Genomic DNA, 17,665 nt, shown 5'->3' on the forward strand with positions numbered 1-17,665 from the left:
ACATGATCAAGAAAGGGAGAAGACAACTCACAGAACAGTAGAAAACATTCATTCACCAATCATATTGATAAGAGCTTGGTGTCCAGAATATGTAAAAAACTCTTACAACATCCCAATTCACAAATGGGCAGTGGATTTCTTCTCCAAAGAAAATACACATCTAGTTAACAACATATGAAAAGATGTTCAACATAACTGGCATCAGGGAAATGCAGATCAAAACCACAGGAAGATACCACTTTAAACCAGCTTGAATATTTATAAAACAATGACAAAACAAGTGCTGGCAAGGATATGGAGAAATTGAAGCCTCCTCCCATTACTGATGGGAATGTAAAATGTGCAGCTGCCATGAAAACACTTGGACAGTTCTGGAAATGGTTAGACAGAGTTACTACGTAAATCATATCAATTCCAATCCCAGGTATATATCTAAGAGGAATTAAAAACGTGTTCACATAAAACTTGGACAAGATTAATAGGATTATTCATAATAGCCAAAAAATGGAAAGAAGCCAAGTGTGCCTTTACATTTGATTGGTAAGTGAACAAAGGAAATGCACATATATACATACATATGATAGAGTACCACCATTCATCCTGAAAAAGGAGTAAAATTTGACACATACTTCAACATGGATGAACACTGGAAACACACTATGTGAAAGAAGCTGGACACAAGAGGTCACATATTGTAGGATTCCATTTATAGGAAATGTCCCAAATAGGCAAAACCATAGAGACAGAAGATGTATTACTGGTTGCCAGCTGATGGGGTAAGGAGAATTGGTAATGACTGCTAATGGATATGGGGTTTCTCTTTTGGGATGATGGAAATGTTCTGGAGATAGCCTTAACAGCTGTAAATCTTGTAAGTTAAAAACCACTGAATTGTAAATGGTTAAAATGATATATTTTATCCCAGTTTTGATATGTAGCAGTTAAAGATGTCATGAGAACATTTTTTAAAAAACTTTGGCAAAATATACATAATGTAAAGTTGACCATTCTTAGCGGCATTCAGTACATTCATACTTTTATGCAGCCATTCTCACTCACCACATCCTTCTCTAGAACTCTTCTCATCTTGCAAAACTGAAACATTACCCATTAAACAGTAATTCCCCCCTTTACCTTTCCCCTACTTCTGGCAGTTAGTATTCTACTTTCCATCTGTCCGAATTTGACTAGATATTTCATATAAATGGAAGCACACTTATATGTCCTTTTGTAATTGGCTTACTTCACTTAGCGTGTCTTGAATGTTCATCCATGTTGTGGCGAGTCAGAATTTTCCTTCCTTAGGCCGAGTGTCTCATTGTATATAAATGCCACACTTCCTTTATCCACTCGTCCAACAGCAGACGTTCAGGTTGCTTCCACCTTTTGGTTATTGTGAATAAATGGGTGTACAAATTTTATTGTAGATGAAAAAGTTATGATTTATTTTTGAAGGGAGTCTGTTACAAATTAGTATTTTTTAAAATATACGTCCTTTTTTTTTTTGCATTAGCTTAAAGATTAAGAATTTAAAAGAGAACCCAAAGATCAATGGTACTGTTTGCTTTAAAGAAACACAAAAGACATAGAAGTATCCATTGCAAATTTATTATGCATTAGGAAGCTTAACTTAAAAACCAACAGCATAGTAAAAAGATATGTTATCTCTGTTCATAGCAGAACAGGTTTCAAAATATATTTTCTTTTAAATGTATTCAGTCAGTACACAATCCTTTTATAAAAGTTGTATATATATTTTTCTTTCAACACCTTCATTACATTTATAAATACAAGATTTACACAGCACCCCATCAAAAAAAATTAAAACTCCTTACAAATATCTACATATATTTCATACCTATAAAACTTCCAGAGGAGTGCTCTGTTAAAGGTGGGTGGGCCCTAATTAATGGTCCATACTGGTGCAGCAAAATACATATAAATCTGTAAAGTTTTCTGTCCATAAAACATCTCAAAAAATTAGCAAGACACTTATTTTGAAACTGAGCTTCCTAAACCACCATATTTTAGAAAAGAATCTGATGTGCATATTCCCATGAAATTCAAAAGTCAGATAAACAGAAAGACCGATTGAAAACAGATGCATACAACAAAGCAGTTAAGGCAGGAGTGAGATGAACAGGAAGAACTGAGGAGACAGAAGATGCAGCCAGGAGCAGATGCTAATAGTGGGTTCTATGAATCTTAACTTGGATATAAACTTTATTGGTTTCAGTCACTAATGCTTACCCCCACTTAGGAATATTTATATTACTGAAAACTTTCTTAGAAACTCCCTTCAAGTTCTGTGTTACTACCAGAATACTTGTGTGTTCTTCCATAAAATCACCTTGGATCTGACCAAAACAGGTCCAGTGATCTGAGTTGCTCATTCTTCAGAATTTAAATTTTTAAGAAAATTTCCCTTTATCTAATAAAGGTGATCACTGATCAATATTCATGTCCAGAGGTGTATATGCTGAATTTCATTCTAGCCAAGAAAAGGAAATAGAAGGAAAGGAGAGTAAGACTAGGGTTTTGTTGACCTTTGAACAAAGGCAAGAGATCCCTGATACTGAGTGACTCTTGGAGCGGCCACTCATAAACACCCATGGGCTCAGCGGGCACAGAGGAGAGAAACAGGAAGGAAGAAAATAAGCAGGGATTTTTTTTACCTCAAATCTTGCCAGATGGCAGTCCACTTCCACCCTGCACCTTCCGCTAAAAAGGAGATGGAAAAACTGCTATCACCTTCTTCCAGAGTTACTCAAGGAAAGCCATCCTACCAGAGATAAGGAATCTTTATATTTGAGTTTCAAAGTTTGGACTCCAGGTGACTTTGAGAGTTGAAACATTTGCAGGAAAGTACTTCAAATCTTGTTCTAATGTACAACAGCAACAAAAAGGAAGAGGTGGAGGGATGGAGAGGGTCACTTCTCAAACCTGGCCCTGTAGGATGCCACTAGCATCTCCCCTCCAGCACCATGAAGTCTCCTTGTGGTGTGGCTCCCCACGGCTCTGAGAGAAGGTGTGTGCAGAACCCCCCTTTCTACCAAGTTTACAGCTCAGTGCACTGATTCCCAGACTCCTCGAAGGAAGAGAGCTCCCAGATGCTGTTGTCTTGCAGTAGTGGCTCAATGTCCTCATCACTGCCCCGCTCTGGGGTATTGATCAGGCTGCCGCTGATGCTGTTGCTATGTTTTTGAATTCCACTGCCTTTACGGTATTCAGGGATGAATAAGGCAACCAGGAAAGACATAAGAACTATACATGCCCCAAATAAAAATGGTGGGCCTGGGATGACAGCTCCCTAAGGCACACAGGAAAAAAATGGAGACAAAGGATTTGGTTAGTATCCTTTTGGATTAGTAATAAAAATTTAGCCCTGGACTCCCCCAAACCATCAAAAAGTAAAAAATTCTCTCATAGGGATCCCTGGGTGGCGCAGCGGTTTGGCGCCTGCCTTTGGCCCAGGGCGCGATCCTGGAGACCCGGGATCGAATCCCATGTCGGGCTCCCAGTGCATGGAGCCTGCTTCTCCCTCCGCCTATGTCTCTGCCTCTCTCTCTCTCTCTGTGACTATCATAAATAAATAAAAAATTTAAAAAAATTAAAAAAAAAATTCTCTCATAAGCAAATGTTTCATTAAGTACCAAGGCAAATTCTAAGAGCCTGTCTTCGGAACAGGAGAGAGGGCAACTAGGCATTGTTCTTTGCACCACTTCTCAATAGCTCATGTGGCAGTTGTGGACTTCCTGCCCCATCCTATGACCTCACATCATACACTCTGTTGATGAGCATTAAGAACACTTTTATACAGAAATTTACATTGAAGAAATATCAAATAGTAGAAAAAGCACTCGAGCTAAATTTCTAGCAGGGATTTAGGTCATTTCAGATTTTATTTGACCTCACTGGGCTTCACCAGAAGACAGCATTCTGATTAGAGTACATGTTTAGGTAAAAATGGAGTCTGAACAAAAGTAGGACAAAGCTTTTGCAGAAGATATTACATCATTGAAATTATCCTTCCCCAATCCCAGGAAGCACTGAACATATAGCATTTACTATCAAATACAATAGAAACTTAAAAACATTTTCCGAATTTAAGTTCTGATTTTGCTATAATCAGACATAATGGTTGTTATAAAACTAGACTTATCACCAAATTACCTGCAGGGCAGCATTTTCAGAATTCAGTTCTGGTTCTAACTCTGTCAGTTCAACATGGAACATGTAGAATATGAAGCCATACAGTGCTGGCCCCAGGCCATTACACAGTCCTCTTATTCCAGTTATGATCCCCTGGGCAACTCCTACATCAGAACAAAGAGACGGGAGCCAGTCTTTTCAGAAAAGCATCTCAAGATTAGGGATTTCACGGTATTTTCTTACCAACTGTGATATATTGCTTCAGCTGGATTAAGTAGTCTGTGCTAAGGGAAGGAGATTAGGGACTTGCCCATCATAGTTTCATTCAGTGCACAAATGTATTACTGGTTTTACTGTGTCCTTTTAATGTTGCCCTAAGATCTATAAGAAGATGAAGTGATGTTTGCAAAATCTCTTTTGGGGCTAAATTCCCCCCATAACAGCTAGATTCTTCCCATAAATGGAGAATAAAAAATGAAAAAACTTAAATGTTCTCCATTTACAGGCAATTTCCACTTTTTTATGGAATTAGAGTTTTCCTCCTTTCCTCATCTAATGGTGCTTTTAAAGTAAATATCTGCCCTTTGTCTCCTGGAGCCCTGTGTGGGAGTCCACAGCAGTCCCAACATTGTATACTCCTAGCAGGCTCCACAGACTCTGCTCCTCATGGTGTCCTTCACTGAAAAATCCCAGAAGTGCCACTTCTAGGTATCTCTGGTTCTAATGTGGCAGATAAAATATTAGCTTGAACCATATGAAAAGGATGTTTCCATAAGTCAAAACTGTTCAGATACAATTCAGCTTAATGTGTTTCAGTAATGTATGCTAACATTTAGAGACATCTGTAGTAAAACAGGCATAATAAGGGACACCTGGGTGACTCAGTGGTTGAGCCTCTGCTTTCAGCTCAGGGTGTGATCCTGGGATCCCAGGATTGAGTCCCACATCGGGCTCCCTGCATGGAGTCTGCTTCTCCCTCTATGTCTCTGCCTGCCTCTTCCTCTCTTGAATAAACAAACAAAATTCTTCAAAAAATAAATAAAACACCTAATAACCACTGGAAAAAAAATAAAACAGGCATAAGAGCCAAAGAAAATTCATGTCACGAAAGACCAGATGGTGCCTGTCAGACGTCAAGAAGACAGTGCCCACTCTCCACAGCTGGCTGACTTCTTCATACACAATACCTCCCCAAGGACACAAAGCCAAGTGAGTTCCCACAGTCAGGGTGACACACAGGACCTGTGGCCCTTTAGGTAACGCTTTAAAAATGGATACGAATAAGACATCTCATTTCTGATGTTGGAAAAGCAGGTACAACGTAATCTTTTCTAATCTAGTTTCTTATTAAAGCTTCTTAAAGGGTTCTAATGCATTTAAAAGATTTTCCTTCTAAACTTCACTACTTCCTGACTACAGTTAGGTGAGTTATTAACAGATGGAGAAGGAAAGGATTAATTCTGGCAGTGGTTCCCACTTGACAGAGGTTCGAGAAGGATGAGGAGTCTAGATGGTACCATGGTCACCTACATTTTCATTGTGTTTCTCACTGGGCATGTAACAACTACGCATATGTATTTATCCTCAAAAATTCATTTCCTAAATTAAGCTAATGGACTTTGACAGATTCCAAATTGACAGAATCTCAGTGATTAAATAAAGACCTCATTACTTTACTAATTAGTCTATTGTTATTTGACATACCTGTTAAAATGATTAGTTAATTCTGGTGTTAACACAAAAGAGGACTCAAAACTAAAAAGAGAAAATAGGTAGTTGTTTTTTTTTTTTTTTGATAGTTCTATTTCTAATCCTTAGTATTCTGAACTGCTTAGTCCAGATTTAAAGAAGATCAAAGCAGGAAGGAAAATAGGTATAATTGCTGAGAAAGGACCAGATGGCTGCCACCGGCTCCGGGACATGGAGAGAGGCTCAGAGCCTCTCTACTTCAGGTATATTTTTGCAAAAGGAGAAAAACAAGAGGACAGTGACCTCACCTTGCTGATCTGACTCTGCATTCCGAGAGACAAGCGCACTGACTGCTGGAAATGTGATGCTGGACATGGCGGCCACGGTCCCCGCTGCCCACATCATCCTGTAATGACAAGACCAGCGGCAGTCAGGTGGCAAGCCAGCCCTAAGGAGTTTGATGTTCAGAGCACAATCTCGCAAAACCACAAAAAGCTTTCTGTTTTTTTTTTTTTTCTAGTTAGGTTGTATTTATTTTTCCCTCTTTAAAAATTGATTTTTTTTTTTTTTAAACCTGGAAGGTCCTGCATCATTCTGCCAATACTGATCCTTCACAGGTGGGAAGGTTTTATTTCATGTTACCTCTTCAAAATCTGTTCTTCAACCCTGTTTGCCCATTATTATCTTTAGATATAAGCTCAATAAAGTTCAGAAGGATTTGTTTCTATAAACACATCTTCCTCACTGATTTTTACTTTTCTCTGTACCTTCACACTGACCCGAACTTCTCCGTTGCCACCCCTCAAGAAAGTGTCCTGTGCCAACCAGCGCAAACAACAGAGAAGTGCAGGGTCACTACGAAAGGAATGTGTCAGTATGAAGTATGAGCGTAAGCAAAGTGAAGCCCTAATGGGAATGAAAACTTGTTTGGCCAGACTTCCTTGGGGAAGGCTAATGTGCACATCCTTACTGAAAAGAAAATCTTTTAAATGCAGCATGAGTCCGACCGAATTAGCTACTGAACCAAAGTTCACAGGACTGAAATCTAAAAGAACAAGAATCAACCACTGACCAGATTTCTAGCTCCTTTAAGTTATGTCATCAGCTTATATGTGTAAAGTGAGGATCAACTGTAGTATGTAAAACAGAGATAGAAACTGTTACTTGGTAAGCAGGCACACATATTTCTTCTTACTCTGCAGGAGTTATGATGAACATCCTTCCTGTTTGTGGGAATCTCATATGCTTCCAGTAATAACTGCCTTAGGGCACACATAGTTTTGGAGACTTAGATCTTAGTGATTTAAGTCAGATGCTTTATGTTACAGAGCTTACGTCACTATCAGAATCACTCCACTAATTATGGCAGTGAACCCCATTTACTGAGGCAGAGGCAGTCTTAACAAATACTCTTAGATTACCTACTTTCATTCTTCCCCGAATTAAGTCCAAACACCCTTTTTGAAATGTTGAATGTACCAAGCTAGCAAAATAACCCTTGTTTATTAATAACACTCAACCAACTCAAGTCCCTCTAAAAGATGCTTCTTCTGTCTGTTCGTATATGAGAATCCAAAGAAGAGGCTTACCAGGCCTGAGATCCAAAACCATACCAGGCTAACTGAAATATCTGGAAGCCCAAGCCAAGGAGGACAGTATTCTTATTCCCTAATGATCTCATCAAGATGGTAAGAAAGACTGTCTGTAAAAACAAAGGAGAATCTTGAGAAATCATGCAAGTGCACAGATGTGATGCAAGCGTGATAAGGGGAGCATGTTTATAATGACCAGGACCTCTACCAGCACATGGCCTGGCCAAAGAGCAGGGAGGCCACGTGGTACTGATGGCGCTCTCAATCAGGTCCAAGGCTAACCTGGGGCTCAGGGCCTATAACCCCCTCCCCAAAGCCTGTTTATCTCATGCTTTGCTAGCACTTTCTAAAAGGAAGCTGTTCACCAATTATGATTGAGGAGGACATGACTCAGACTCCTTGGAGAAATGCTGATCACCTAACCACCAGTGAAGCACAAACATTTAGAGAATATGTGGAATTCTGCTGGAGGTTAACAGTATCAGCAAGTTGGACTAATATAAATTTGACTTTAACAAATACACACTCTGCTAAAAATGGCTAGCTCAGATAGTCTTAAAGACACAGGATGAGAGAGGAATCTGGGCTAATCAACTAACCACAGTTGCTATAAAAACAACCCAAAATCATGAGCAACTTGAAAAGTTCAATATAATTTGCATTCATTGATACGGTTTGGTAAGAAAAAAATAAAAGGCTTTTGTCTTCATATAGTCCTTTGAGCCTTGTCAGTTCTGAAGTTGGGGCCAAAGAGTTTCATAGCCTTCTAGTTTGTCCCTGAAGAGCATTCTGCTATAAAAGCAGCATGAAAAAAATAAATAAATAAAATAAAAAAAATAAAAAAATAAAAAATAAATAAAAGCAGCATGAAGCCAATTCAAGGAAATGGCCCCTAGGAAGTTCCATGTGATACTGTGAACACACCCAGGCCTATCAGCCAGTTGATTTAAAGGTATGCCCTGCCTTTTGTGGTCTTATTATAGGTGGGGAAAAGTTTATTAATGTTCTTTACTCATTTCATAGATGCACTCATTTACCACAGTTCTTCAGTCCTGGGGATAACAGGGTTTGAAACAGTTACTGATTTTCATTTCTGTTTTTCACTGCTACTAATTTTTCCTCATTAATCAGGAGAATGTTTCTATATTTTAAGTTATTCTGCAGTATCTGGAGTTCGATTGTTGGTGGTTATAAAAGCAAATTGTTATTTGAATTGACCCAGTAAACAGGCATGCTAAAAAGTACTAGAAAGTTGTATTAAATTCCTCCTAAATTACAACCTCAACATTCTCTTAAAAAATGATGGTTTTGGGGTGCCTGGGTGGCTTAGTTGGTTGGGCATCCAACTCTTTTGATTTCAGCTTAGGTCATGATCTCAGGGTCCTGAGATGGAGCCCTGTGTTATACTCTGCACTCAAGTGTGTGGACTCTGCTCGAGATTCTTTCTCTGCCTCTGCCCCTCCTTCCCTCCCCCAAAACATGGTTCTGTAGACTGTATTCATGCCTGTTTACTGGGTTTGTTTTGTACCAGATATGAGATGGCAGGAGGAGAAGAGGGGGGCGAATACTGACAGAGGGGTGCTGGGGATCCCCATGAGCATTTATTTCTTTGCAGTTTCCTGCACATCTAGTTTTTTCCAAATAAAAATGTTAAAGAAAAAATGGGTAAAATGACACTCACCTGAGCTACAATAGACAGAATGCCTACCATAGCTATGAATGCTGCAATCTTAACAGATCCAAAACCTATGACCTGTGGAAATGGGAAAAAAAAAAAAATTGTAATATAATAGATACTATAAAAATCCAACCCTCCAAAAATCCAACATCAAACACTAGAGAGAACATGAAAATGATCTGACTTTTGGTGCTACCAGTAAGAATCTGTTCAGTAGCCAAGTCAGGCTCTCAATCTTGGCTGTACATTAAAATCATGTGGGCAACAGAGAAGGGGAGTGGGTGAGTAATGAAATGCTGTAACCCGCTTAGACCAATTAAATCAGACTCTGGGCCCAGGCCCCGGCATGTTTTAAAAAGTTTCCATGGTGATTCTAGAAGCAACAAAGTGAGCTGAGAATGATTTTGAAGCCTCTTAACCTTAACAGAAACTCTGAAAAGCCTAAAACTTTTTTAGGTTTTAAATATCAAGTTTTTAAAAAGTTAAATAAAATCCTATAAAAATCAGAAAAAAGATTTATAAATTATTGTATAAATTCTACTCATTTATTAAATGATTGTCTTGCTTCATGTCACACAACTAGCTAACAAGAGATAGAATCTGATGTTCCCAAGTCAGTGCTGCTGACAGTGGCCTATTACCACTAATCAAATGCAACTAAAAAAGTTAGATCCTGAAAAGTGGAAGTGGCCTTATTTATGGATTATTTCTGAGCCTGTATTTGTAAATATAAATATAAACATATACATATTTAAAGCAGCTTTATCAAGACAGAGCTTAAATATCCTTCAATTCATCCACTAGATGTATACAGTTCAGTTGTTTTAGAATATTCAATTGTAGAAGATGTCATCACGGGATCCCTGGGTGGCGCAGCGGTTTGGCGCCTGCCTTTGGCCCAGGGCGCGATCCTGGAGACCCCGGATCGAATCCCACGTCAGGCTCCCGGTGCATGGAGCCTGCTTCTCCCTCTGCCTGTGTCTCTGCCTCTCTCTCTCTCTCTCTCTGTATGACTATCATAAATAAAAAAAAAAAAAAAAAAAAAAAAAGATGTCATCACTCCTCAAAGAAACATGGTATCCTGTTGGGAGTCCTATTCTCCCAGCCAGTGATACACTTCTTGTCTCTGGATTTGTTTATTCTGAGCATTTCATATAAATGGAATCAAACGATATATGATCCCAGTTTCTTTCATTTAAACAATTATTTTTTTAAAAGATTTTATTTATTTATTCATGAGAGAGAGGTAGAGACACAGGCAGAGGGAGAAGCAGGCTCCAAACTACTGACCACCTGGGCTGCCCCCAGTTTCTTTCATTTAGCATATTTTCACAGTTCATACATGCTGCAGCATGTACCAGTGCTTCCCTGCTTTTTTATTGCCAAACAGTAGTACTCCACCATACAGATTTGCCACATTTGTCAATCCATTTCATCAGCTGATTGACATTTGAGTCATGTTTCTACTTTTTGGCTATTACAAATATTTGTGTATGGGCAGCCCAGGTGGCTCAGCGGTTTAGCGCCACCTTCAGCCCAGGGCATGATCCTGGAGACCCGGGATGGAGTCCCACATCGGGCTCCCTGTATGGAGCCTGCTTCTCCTTCTGCCTATGTCTGTCTCTCTCTGTGTCTCTCATGAATAAAAAAATAAAATCTTAAAAAAAAAAGTTTCGCAGCCCTGGTGGCGCAGCAGTTTAGTGCCGCCTGCAGCCTGGGGTGTGATCCTGGAGACCCGGGATGGAGTCCCACATCAGGCTTCCTGCATGGAGCCTGCTTGTGTCTCTGCCTCTCTCTCTCTGACTAAATAAATAAATTAAAAAAAAAATGTTTCTTTGAAGACGTATCTATTCATTTCTTGTGGCTAGATACGTAGGAGTAGATTTGCTGGAAACCCTATGCTAAACACCTTGAAAACTGCCAGATTCTCTTCTGCCCCATTTTACACTTCCACCAGTCGTGTGAGAGTTCATTTCTCCATACCTTTGTCTCATTACAGTCATCTTAGTAGGTGTGGAGTGGTATCTTGTTTTGATTTGCATTTCCTTGATGGCTAACATTAAGCATCTTTTCCTGTGTTTATTGGCCATTTGTTACCTTCCTTGGACAAGTATCTGTTCATTTTTTTTTAGAATTTTTTCAGTTGGGTTGTCTTTTTATTCTTCATTATAAAAGTTCCTTATCAGATATGATTTACAAATACCAAATGCAATTTTTTTTAAAGATTTATTTATTTATTCATTCAGAGAGAGCAAAGAGAGAGGCAGAGACACAGGCAGAGGGAGAAGCAGGCTCCATGCAGGAAGCCCGATGTGGGACTCGATCCTAGGTCTCCAGGATCACACCCCAGGCTGCAGGCGGCGCTAAACCACCAGGGCTGCCCACCAAATGCAATTTTAACTCAAATGTGTGTGAACTGCTCTTAAAAGCAAGCACAACCACAAAATAACAGAAAACGATTATGATTTATTGTTAAGTGCTGGTGGTAGTCACATAAGCAATATGTAAGGAAAAAAGGTAGAAAAAGAAAATATCCATAGTTGTTTATTCTGAAGGAATGCGGTTTTCACTACCTAAAGCTTTCCCATTTTTCCTACATTGGATGCACAATTAATTTAATTATAAATGCACATATAATTATCTACATTAAACATGCTATCTCATCAGTCTTCCCACTAAATCTCCAGCATGTGTCCACCCAAAATGAGCAAAACCAAAATAGAACTGGTTGGAGAACAGTTTTATTTCTAAGCCACCATATAAAATATTAGTCTCACACTTCCCAGAAAACTGAGAGAATGGTGAATTTAACAAGTTTCAATTAAAAATATCTCCAAAAATAGAGGAATTTATATTAGGAGGAGGCCTACTCTGTCACATGGAGGAATCCCCTAGAAGGACTTCTAGGGAAATCTGTAAAAGACCAGTGCAGGATTGTTATGGAAGGCAACTCCTGTCTCCCCAGTCCCAGAGAACTGAAACAAAAGATGGAAAGGGAGCTAGTTTTTTTAAAAAAAGATTTTATTTATTTATTCATGAGAGGCACACACAGAGAGGCAGAGACACAGAGGTAGAAGCAGGCTTCATGCACGGAGCCTGACATGGGACTCGATCCCAGGTCTCTAGGATCAGGCCCTGGGCTGAAGGCGGCACTAAACTGCTGAGCCACCTGGGCTTCCCAAGGAGCTAGTTTTTAACTTGCTTTAAGTCAACTGCCTTTTGTGGGGACAGGGTAAAGTATAAACTTTTAAAAAGAAAAAGGTCAAGGAGAGATTATTTTGATCATTGCTTGTGAGTCCCCTTAAAGTCTACAGCAGCACTGAGTTATAGCCTACTGAAGATGTCCCAGGTCAAGTCACATTAAAAAAATTTGACTTCCCCCTGAAATTTAATGAAGATTTAAAAGAGATTATGATAAGTTCTATTTTTGCTAATTCCCAAGGAAATTTCTCCGAGGGTAAACATTTTATAATATTTTAAAATACTGTATTAAAGGGCCCCCAGTGGCTAATTATATGTCAGTGCCTACACTTATAATAATTAGAAGCAAGCTCACACATTTTTTTCTCTATACTTTTTTCCCCAAAATACCTTTAGATAGATCCTAACCTTTGATTTTCTTCATGTTCTAAACTTACTAGGTACACATTACCCACCTGTCTGAGATAGAGAAAAAAACTTGAATATTGTCCAGCTTCAGGAAGGTATGAAAGAAACACGGTGATACAAATTAGTAAGACGGTAGAATCTTTTCCAACTTTCTTCAGTGACTGGCAATAAGCAGAAAGAAAAACACATAAAAAGCAAGAGACAATAAAGCCACTGATATTCCACAATACTGGCTTCCTTGTTTTGTTCTATTAGGATGAATTATAAAAGTTGAATGTATTACAAAAGCAGGTGAACATTAACTCTATGGTTACAAGTCTTCTAATTTCAGCGTTACATGTTTTGAAGTATTACAGCTGAAAAACAAAATTAAAAAAAAAAACCACACAAATATTTGCTCATCTTTGTTAACCATACTGGTTCACATCCTATGAACAGACCTGAAAAACCACTGCTCCAGTACCTTTTCTTTCTCCTTCATTCATAATATAACCCTTTTAAATCCTTTAACAGTTCAGGGCATTTATTATAAATAAATTTACTATATTCTTTAAAATATTAATATTCAGTTTGCCTGTAAAACTGGTAGACAAATAAGTATGCACCAGCCATGGGGTCAGTGACAAGAACTAACCAGTAACAACTTCTGAATGTCACAACTTTGTCCAAAAGTTCTTTTTCCATTCCTTTTTACACAGAATTGCTGACCAAAAGGTGTGCTATTATCTAAGGACTGGAGAGTGCTTCACTGCAATTCTAGGGTCACCATAATTGTAACCTTTGTATGATTAACAGCAAAAGCAGCTAATGTGGAGATTTACTGAACACCAGACATGAGTTAATTTACATATATTCACAGAATCCCCACAATAGCCCTGAAAGAGTATACAGCAGTAGTCCCACTTCACAGAGGAGTTTCTGGGTATATCTTGATCACTACATGACAAGAAAGTGGGAGGCCTGACTGGCGCCCAGGTCCATAGCTGGTTTCCTTCTCAATGTCTGGCATAATGGCACCAACCATTAGCAGGGTCCCTAGGTCATGACCTGAGGGGCCTTTTTAGATAAGATTCTGATCAGTTCTTTTTCTTTCACACATTTTTCATAAAAAGTAAACTTGGGTGAGATTAAAGCAGCAATCAAATCTCTGGTTATTTTTTTCTGCACCTATTTTCTTCAAGAACACTTTCAGGTCAGACAAGGTGAGAGAAGGGGAGGGATAAGATTCTTCTCCGTTTTTCTAGTTGTGGGATCCTTCCAAGAAATTTAAAATGCCAAAAATTTCAAAAAGTTATAGAAAACAAGGAATACATTCAATCTGCAAAATACAAATTCAAAGCCTCCGATCAAAGTGGATATAAACAACCTAGAAAATAATTACTTTAGTCAAACCAAATTTATTCATATTTTCTGAATTTAAGTGAATGAAACCCACCACTTCAAATGGCCACCTTCACTCTGTTTACAAAAAAAAAGTGAAAACAACCCATGCAGTAAGAAAAAAACAATTTCCTTCCTAAACCCTCATCAGGGATTAAGCGGAGGTTTTTTTTCATTCTTTCCTTAGGCTATCACACACTTGACTTAAAAACTATAAATTTAAATGAATGAATGAATGAATGAATGAATGAATGAATTAATTAATTAATACTATAAATTCTAAGGCTGCCTAGGTGGCTTAGTTGGTTAAGTGTCTGACTCTTGATTTTGGCTCCAGTCAGGAGATTGAGAGCCCTGTGTTGAGCTTCACGCTGGGCATGGAGCCTAGATAAAATTCTTTTTTGTCCCTCCCCTGCTCTCTAATGAAAAAAAAAATTTTAAGGAATTCCTTGTTGCATAGATAACTTCAGTCTCTTACTTGCAATTAAATTGTTTTTCTATATCTACTGGAGAAAGAAAAGGATATTTACCGCAAAAGGGTCTGCTTGTTTCCAAGAAATCTTAGCTCCCCAGGAAAGCGGTCTCATTTTCTCTGACAGAGATTCTGGAACAGCCAGTAGGATGAAGCAGATGTCCAGAAGAGCTACTACTGTGGCCACCAGCACAACGAGGCTGTCTCCGTAACTGGCTGAAAGGTATGCTCCAATGGCTGGGCTGCTGACCAGACTGGCTGCAAAGGTGGCTGAGACCTGTGGAGAAAGCCCCCATCTTGTACCATATCCACATGCAGAAAGCACTCACACTGAGTCTACCTGCTGCAGGTGCACACTTACGTTCCTGGTTCTTATGCAGGGTCCCACAGGCTTGGACCTAGAGCTATCCTTCCCTGGCTTCAAACAAAACAAAAGGTATGTCCTCCTCCAGCCTGTTCAACAACCCAGCCAGATTTTTTTTTTTCACTTTTCTCACTGTAAACATTTTCAAACATAGGGAGGTTGAGAGAAGTGCACAGTGCACAATGTCAGAGAGAATACACCACCCCAACCACACCCCTTGCATGTAGATTGGAGTTGAAGGTAATTAAGACCCAGCGGACTCAGGGAAAGCTTTCTGGCCTCTTTCAAAGTGTAAATGAATTTAGGGATCCCTGGGTGGCGCAGCGGTTTGGCGCCTGCCTTTGGCCCAGGGCGTGATCCTGGATACCCGGGATCGAATCCCACATCGGGCTTCCGGTGCATGGAGCCTGCTTCTCCCTCTGCCTGTGTCTCTGCCTCTCTCTCTCTCTCTCTCTCTCTCTCTCTCTCTCTCGGTGTGTGACTAATAAATAAAAAATTTAAAAATAATAATAATAATAAAAAAAAAGTGTAAATGAATTTAGATTGGGGGTCTAAGCCAGGAAGAGCACTGTTGCCAGAGAAAACTTTTGATATCAGAAAGGCTTATTTGCATGGCATGGCAAACAATGATTTACCAAACGTTCACACTCATCCTCTGTGAACAGTCTTCCTCCCCGCTGAAATCCCAGACCCCTACCCCTTTTCCTTAGCTCAGGATGGCATATAAGCTTCCACTACCCAAATGCCGTTGAGTCTCTGAGGTCTTTGTGGAGCTTTGTACAAAATTAAATGTTTTCCTCCTGTTAGACTATGTCAATTTAATTATTATTAAGCTAGCCAAAGAACCTAGAAGGGAAGAAGAGAAAAATTTTCCCCTCCAACAATGCCCACATGTCAGCATGTTCACCCATTGGACACACGCCCACAGATTGCTCACTTGACATCTTTCCCCCCTGAACTACTCTAGTCATGATTATCTGACCTCAAGGGCTTCAGCCTGCTATCCTGTACAAGTCTTTCTTCGCCTACAGAACTGCAAAGCCACAATCACACCTCAGAAAATTAGAAATGATTCTCTAATACTCAATTATCCAAAACAAGATCTCCTGTAACTATTATTATGCATCCAACAATTTGCTGAATAAATGTCCTTTGCCTACAGTACCACATCCAAATAAGTGACACACAACCAGCAATACAGGAACAGTGGATTGACATGGCTGAGGTCCAGCACCTGTCCAAATGAAAGAGGTGCACAGGGGCTTCTGTACTTAGCACCTGTTTACTATTCACGGTTCCTAAAGAGAGAAGCTAACAAGAAACAAATCAAGTCAACTTTTGAAACAATTCTGCAACTGACAACTCACAACTTCCTGCCAAATTTCCAACCCTAAAACTAGAGGATATATTACTAGTAATTTCTATCTTGCTATTTTAAACTTCATAAATCTCCTTTTTTATTTCAGCTGCTTTAGATTTTTTTATGTAAGTCAGTATTTACAATTTATTTTAAATCTTACTTTCCAGTACATTTTATTCTTTTTTTCCAGTACATTTTAAATAGAATGCTAATTAATTACTTCTCTGGTTAAAAAACCATAAACTATAATCTTACCCATCCATACGCAGTACTTCGCTCGTGTTCTTGAGTGACATCAGCTACATAGGCAAATATCACAGAGAATGTGACCGAGAAGACTCCAGACACAGAGATCATTGCAAAATACCACCTACAAAAAGATTATTTTAATTACCCGGGAGAGAAGAAGTGTGCATACACTTTTATAACCAGAGCCAAAGATATCATATAAAGATTATAAACCAAGAAATAAATTTATAAACAAATTAGGGCAGCCCCAGTGGCTCAGTGGTTTATTTTATTTTATTTTTTTAAAGATTTTATTTATTTATTCATGATAGAGAGAGAGAGAGAGGCAGAGACACAGGCAGAGGGAGAAGCAGGCTCCATGCACCGGGAGCCTGACGTGGGATTCGATCCGGGGTCTCCAGGATCGCGCCCTGGGCCAAAGGCAGGCGCCAAACCGCTGCGCCACCCAGGGATCCCTGGCTCAGTGGTTTAGCGACGCCTTCGGCCCAGGGCGTGATCCTAGAGACCCGCGATCGAGTCCCACATCGGGCTTCCTGCATGGGGCCTGTTTCTTCCTCTGCCTGTGTCTCTCCCTCTCCCTCTCTCTGTGTCTCTCATGAATAAATAAATAAAATATTAAAAATAAAAAATACATGTATATGTATATTTAAAGATATAAAGGACAACTAATAAAATGGTAATCAAGATGGGGAAGAAGTGGAAACACACCAATTTCTTAAGTGCTTAAAGGATGTCAGTACATGCAGCTGAAAAAATGGAAAGAATAAGGGTTAGACTGAGTGGCTCAGCTGGTTGAGTGCTGCCTTCAGCTCAGGTCATGATCCCAGAATCCTGGAATCCAGCCCCCTGTGGGGCTCCTGGCTCAACAGGAAGTCTGGTTCTCCTTCCTCTGCCCCTTCCCCCACTTCTCTCTAATAATGTGCTCTCTAATAATAAAATCTTAAAGCATAAATAAAAGAGCTACCCAAAAGCAGAAATCACAACAAAGACAATGTAGTTAAGACTAAAATTTCAATCATATACACAGATGCTTAAAAAAAAAACTGGTTATTACTAAACAAAATTTCACAGAACAAAAAGTAGGGTTTATCCTAGGACATAGGATATTTCAATATTAGAA

At 39.3% G+C, this 17,665-nt stretch overlaps 1 protein-coding gene across 2 annotated transcripts in view; it reads right to left on the minus strand.

Moving 5' to 3' along the window:
- Positions 1–1,586: 1,586 nt before the first annotated feature.
- MFSD14B (major facilitator superfamily domain containing 14B) overlaps positions 1,587–17,665 on the minus strand; it is a 72,059-nt gene continuing 55,980 nt past the window's right edge. For both annotated transcript variants that reach the window (XM_041736781.1, XM_041736774.1), the window contains 8 exons: positions 16,552–16,666; positions 14,631–14,849; positions 12,768–12,881; positions 9,115–9,186; positions 7,431–7,543; positions 6,150–6,247; positions 4,174–4,316; positions 1,587–3,310 (listed from right to left, as the gene is read on the minus strand). In XM_041736781.1, the coding sequence (XP_041592715.1) occupies positions 3,059–3,310; positions 4,174–4,316; positions 6,150–6,247; positions 7,431–7,543; positions 9,115–9,186; positions 12,768–12,881; positions 14,631–14,849; positions 16,552–16,666 (1,126 nt within the window). In that variant the 3' untranslated portion in view covers positions 1,587–3,058. The remainder of the gene's footprint in view (positions 3,311–4,173; positions 4,317–6,149; positions 6,248–7,430; positions 7,544–9,114; positions 9,187–12,767; positions 12,882–14,630; positions 14,850–16,551; positions 16,667–17,665) is intronic.

The sequence above is a fragment of the Vulpes lagopus genome, chromosome 2 (assembly GCF_018345385.1).
Source record: "Vulpes lagopus strain Blue_001 chromosome 2, ASM1834538v1, whole genome shotgun sequence".
Taxonomy (NCBI): Eukaryota; Metazoa; Chordata; class Mammalia; order Carnivora; family Canidae; genus Vulpes; species Vulpes lagopus.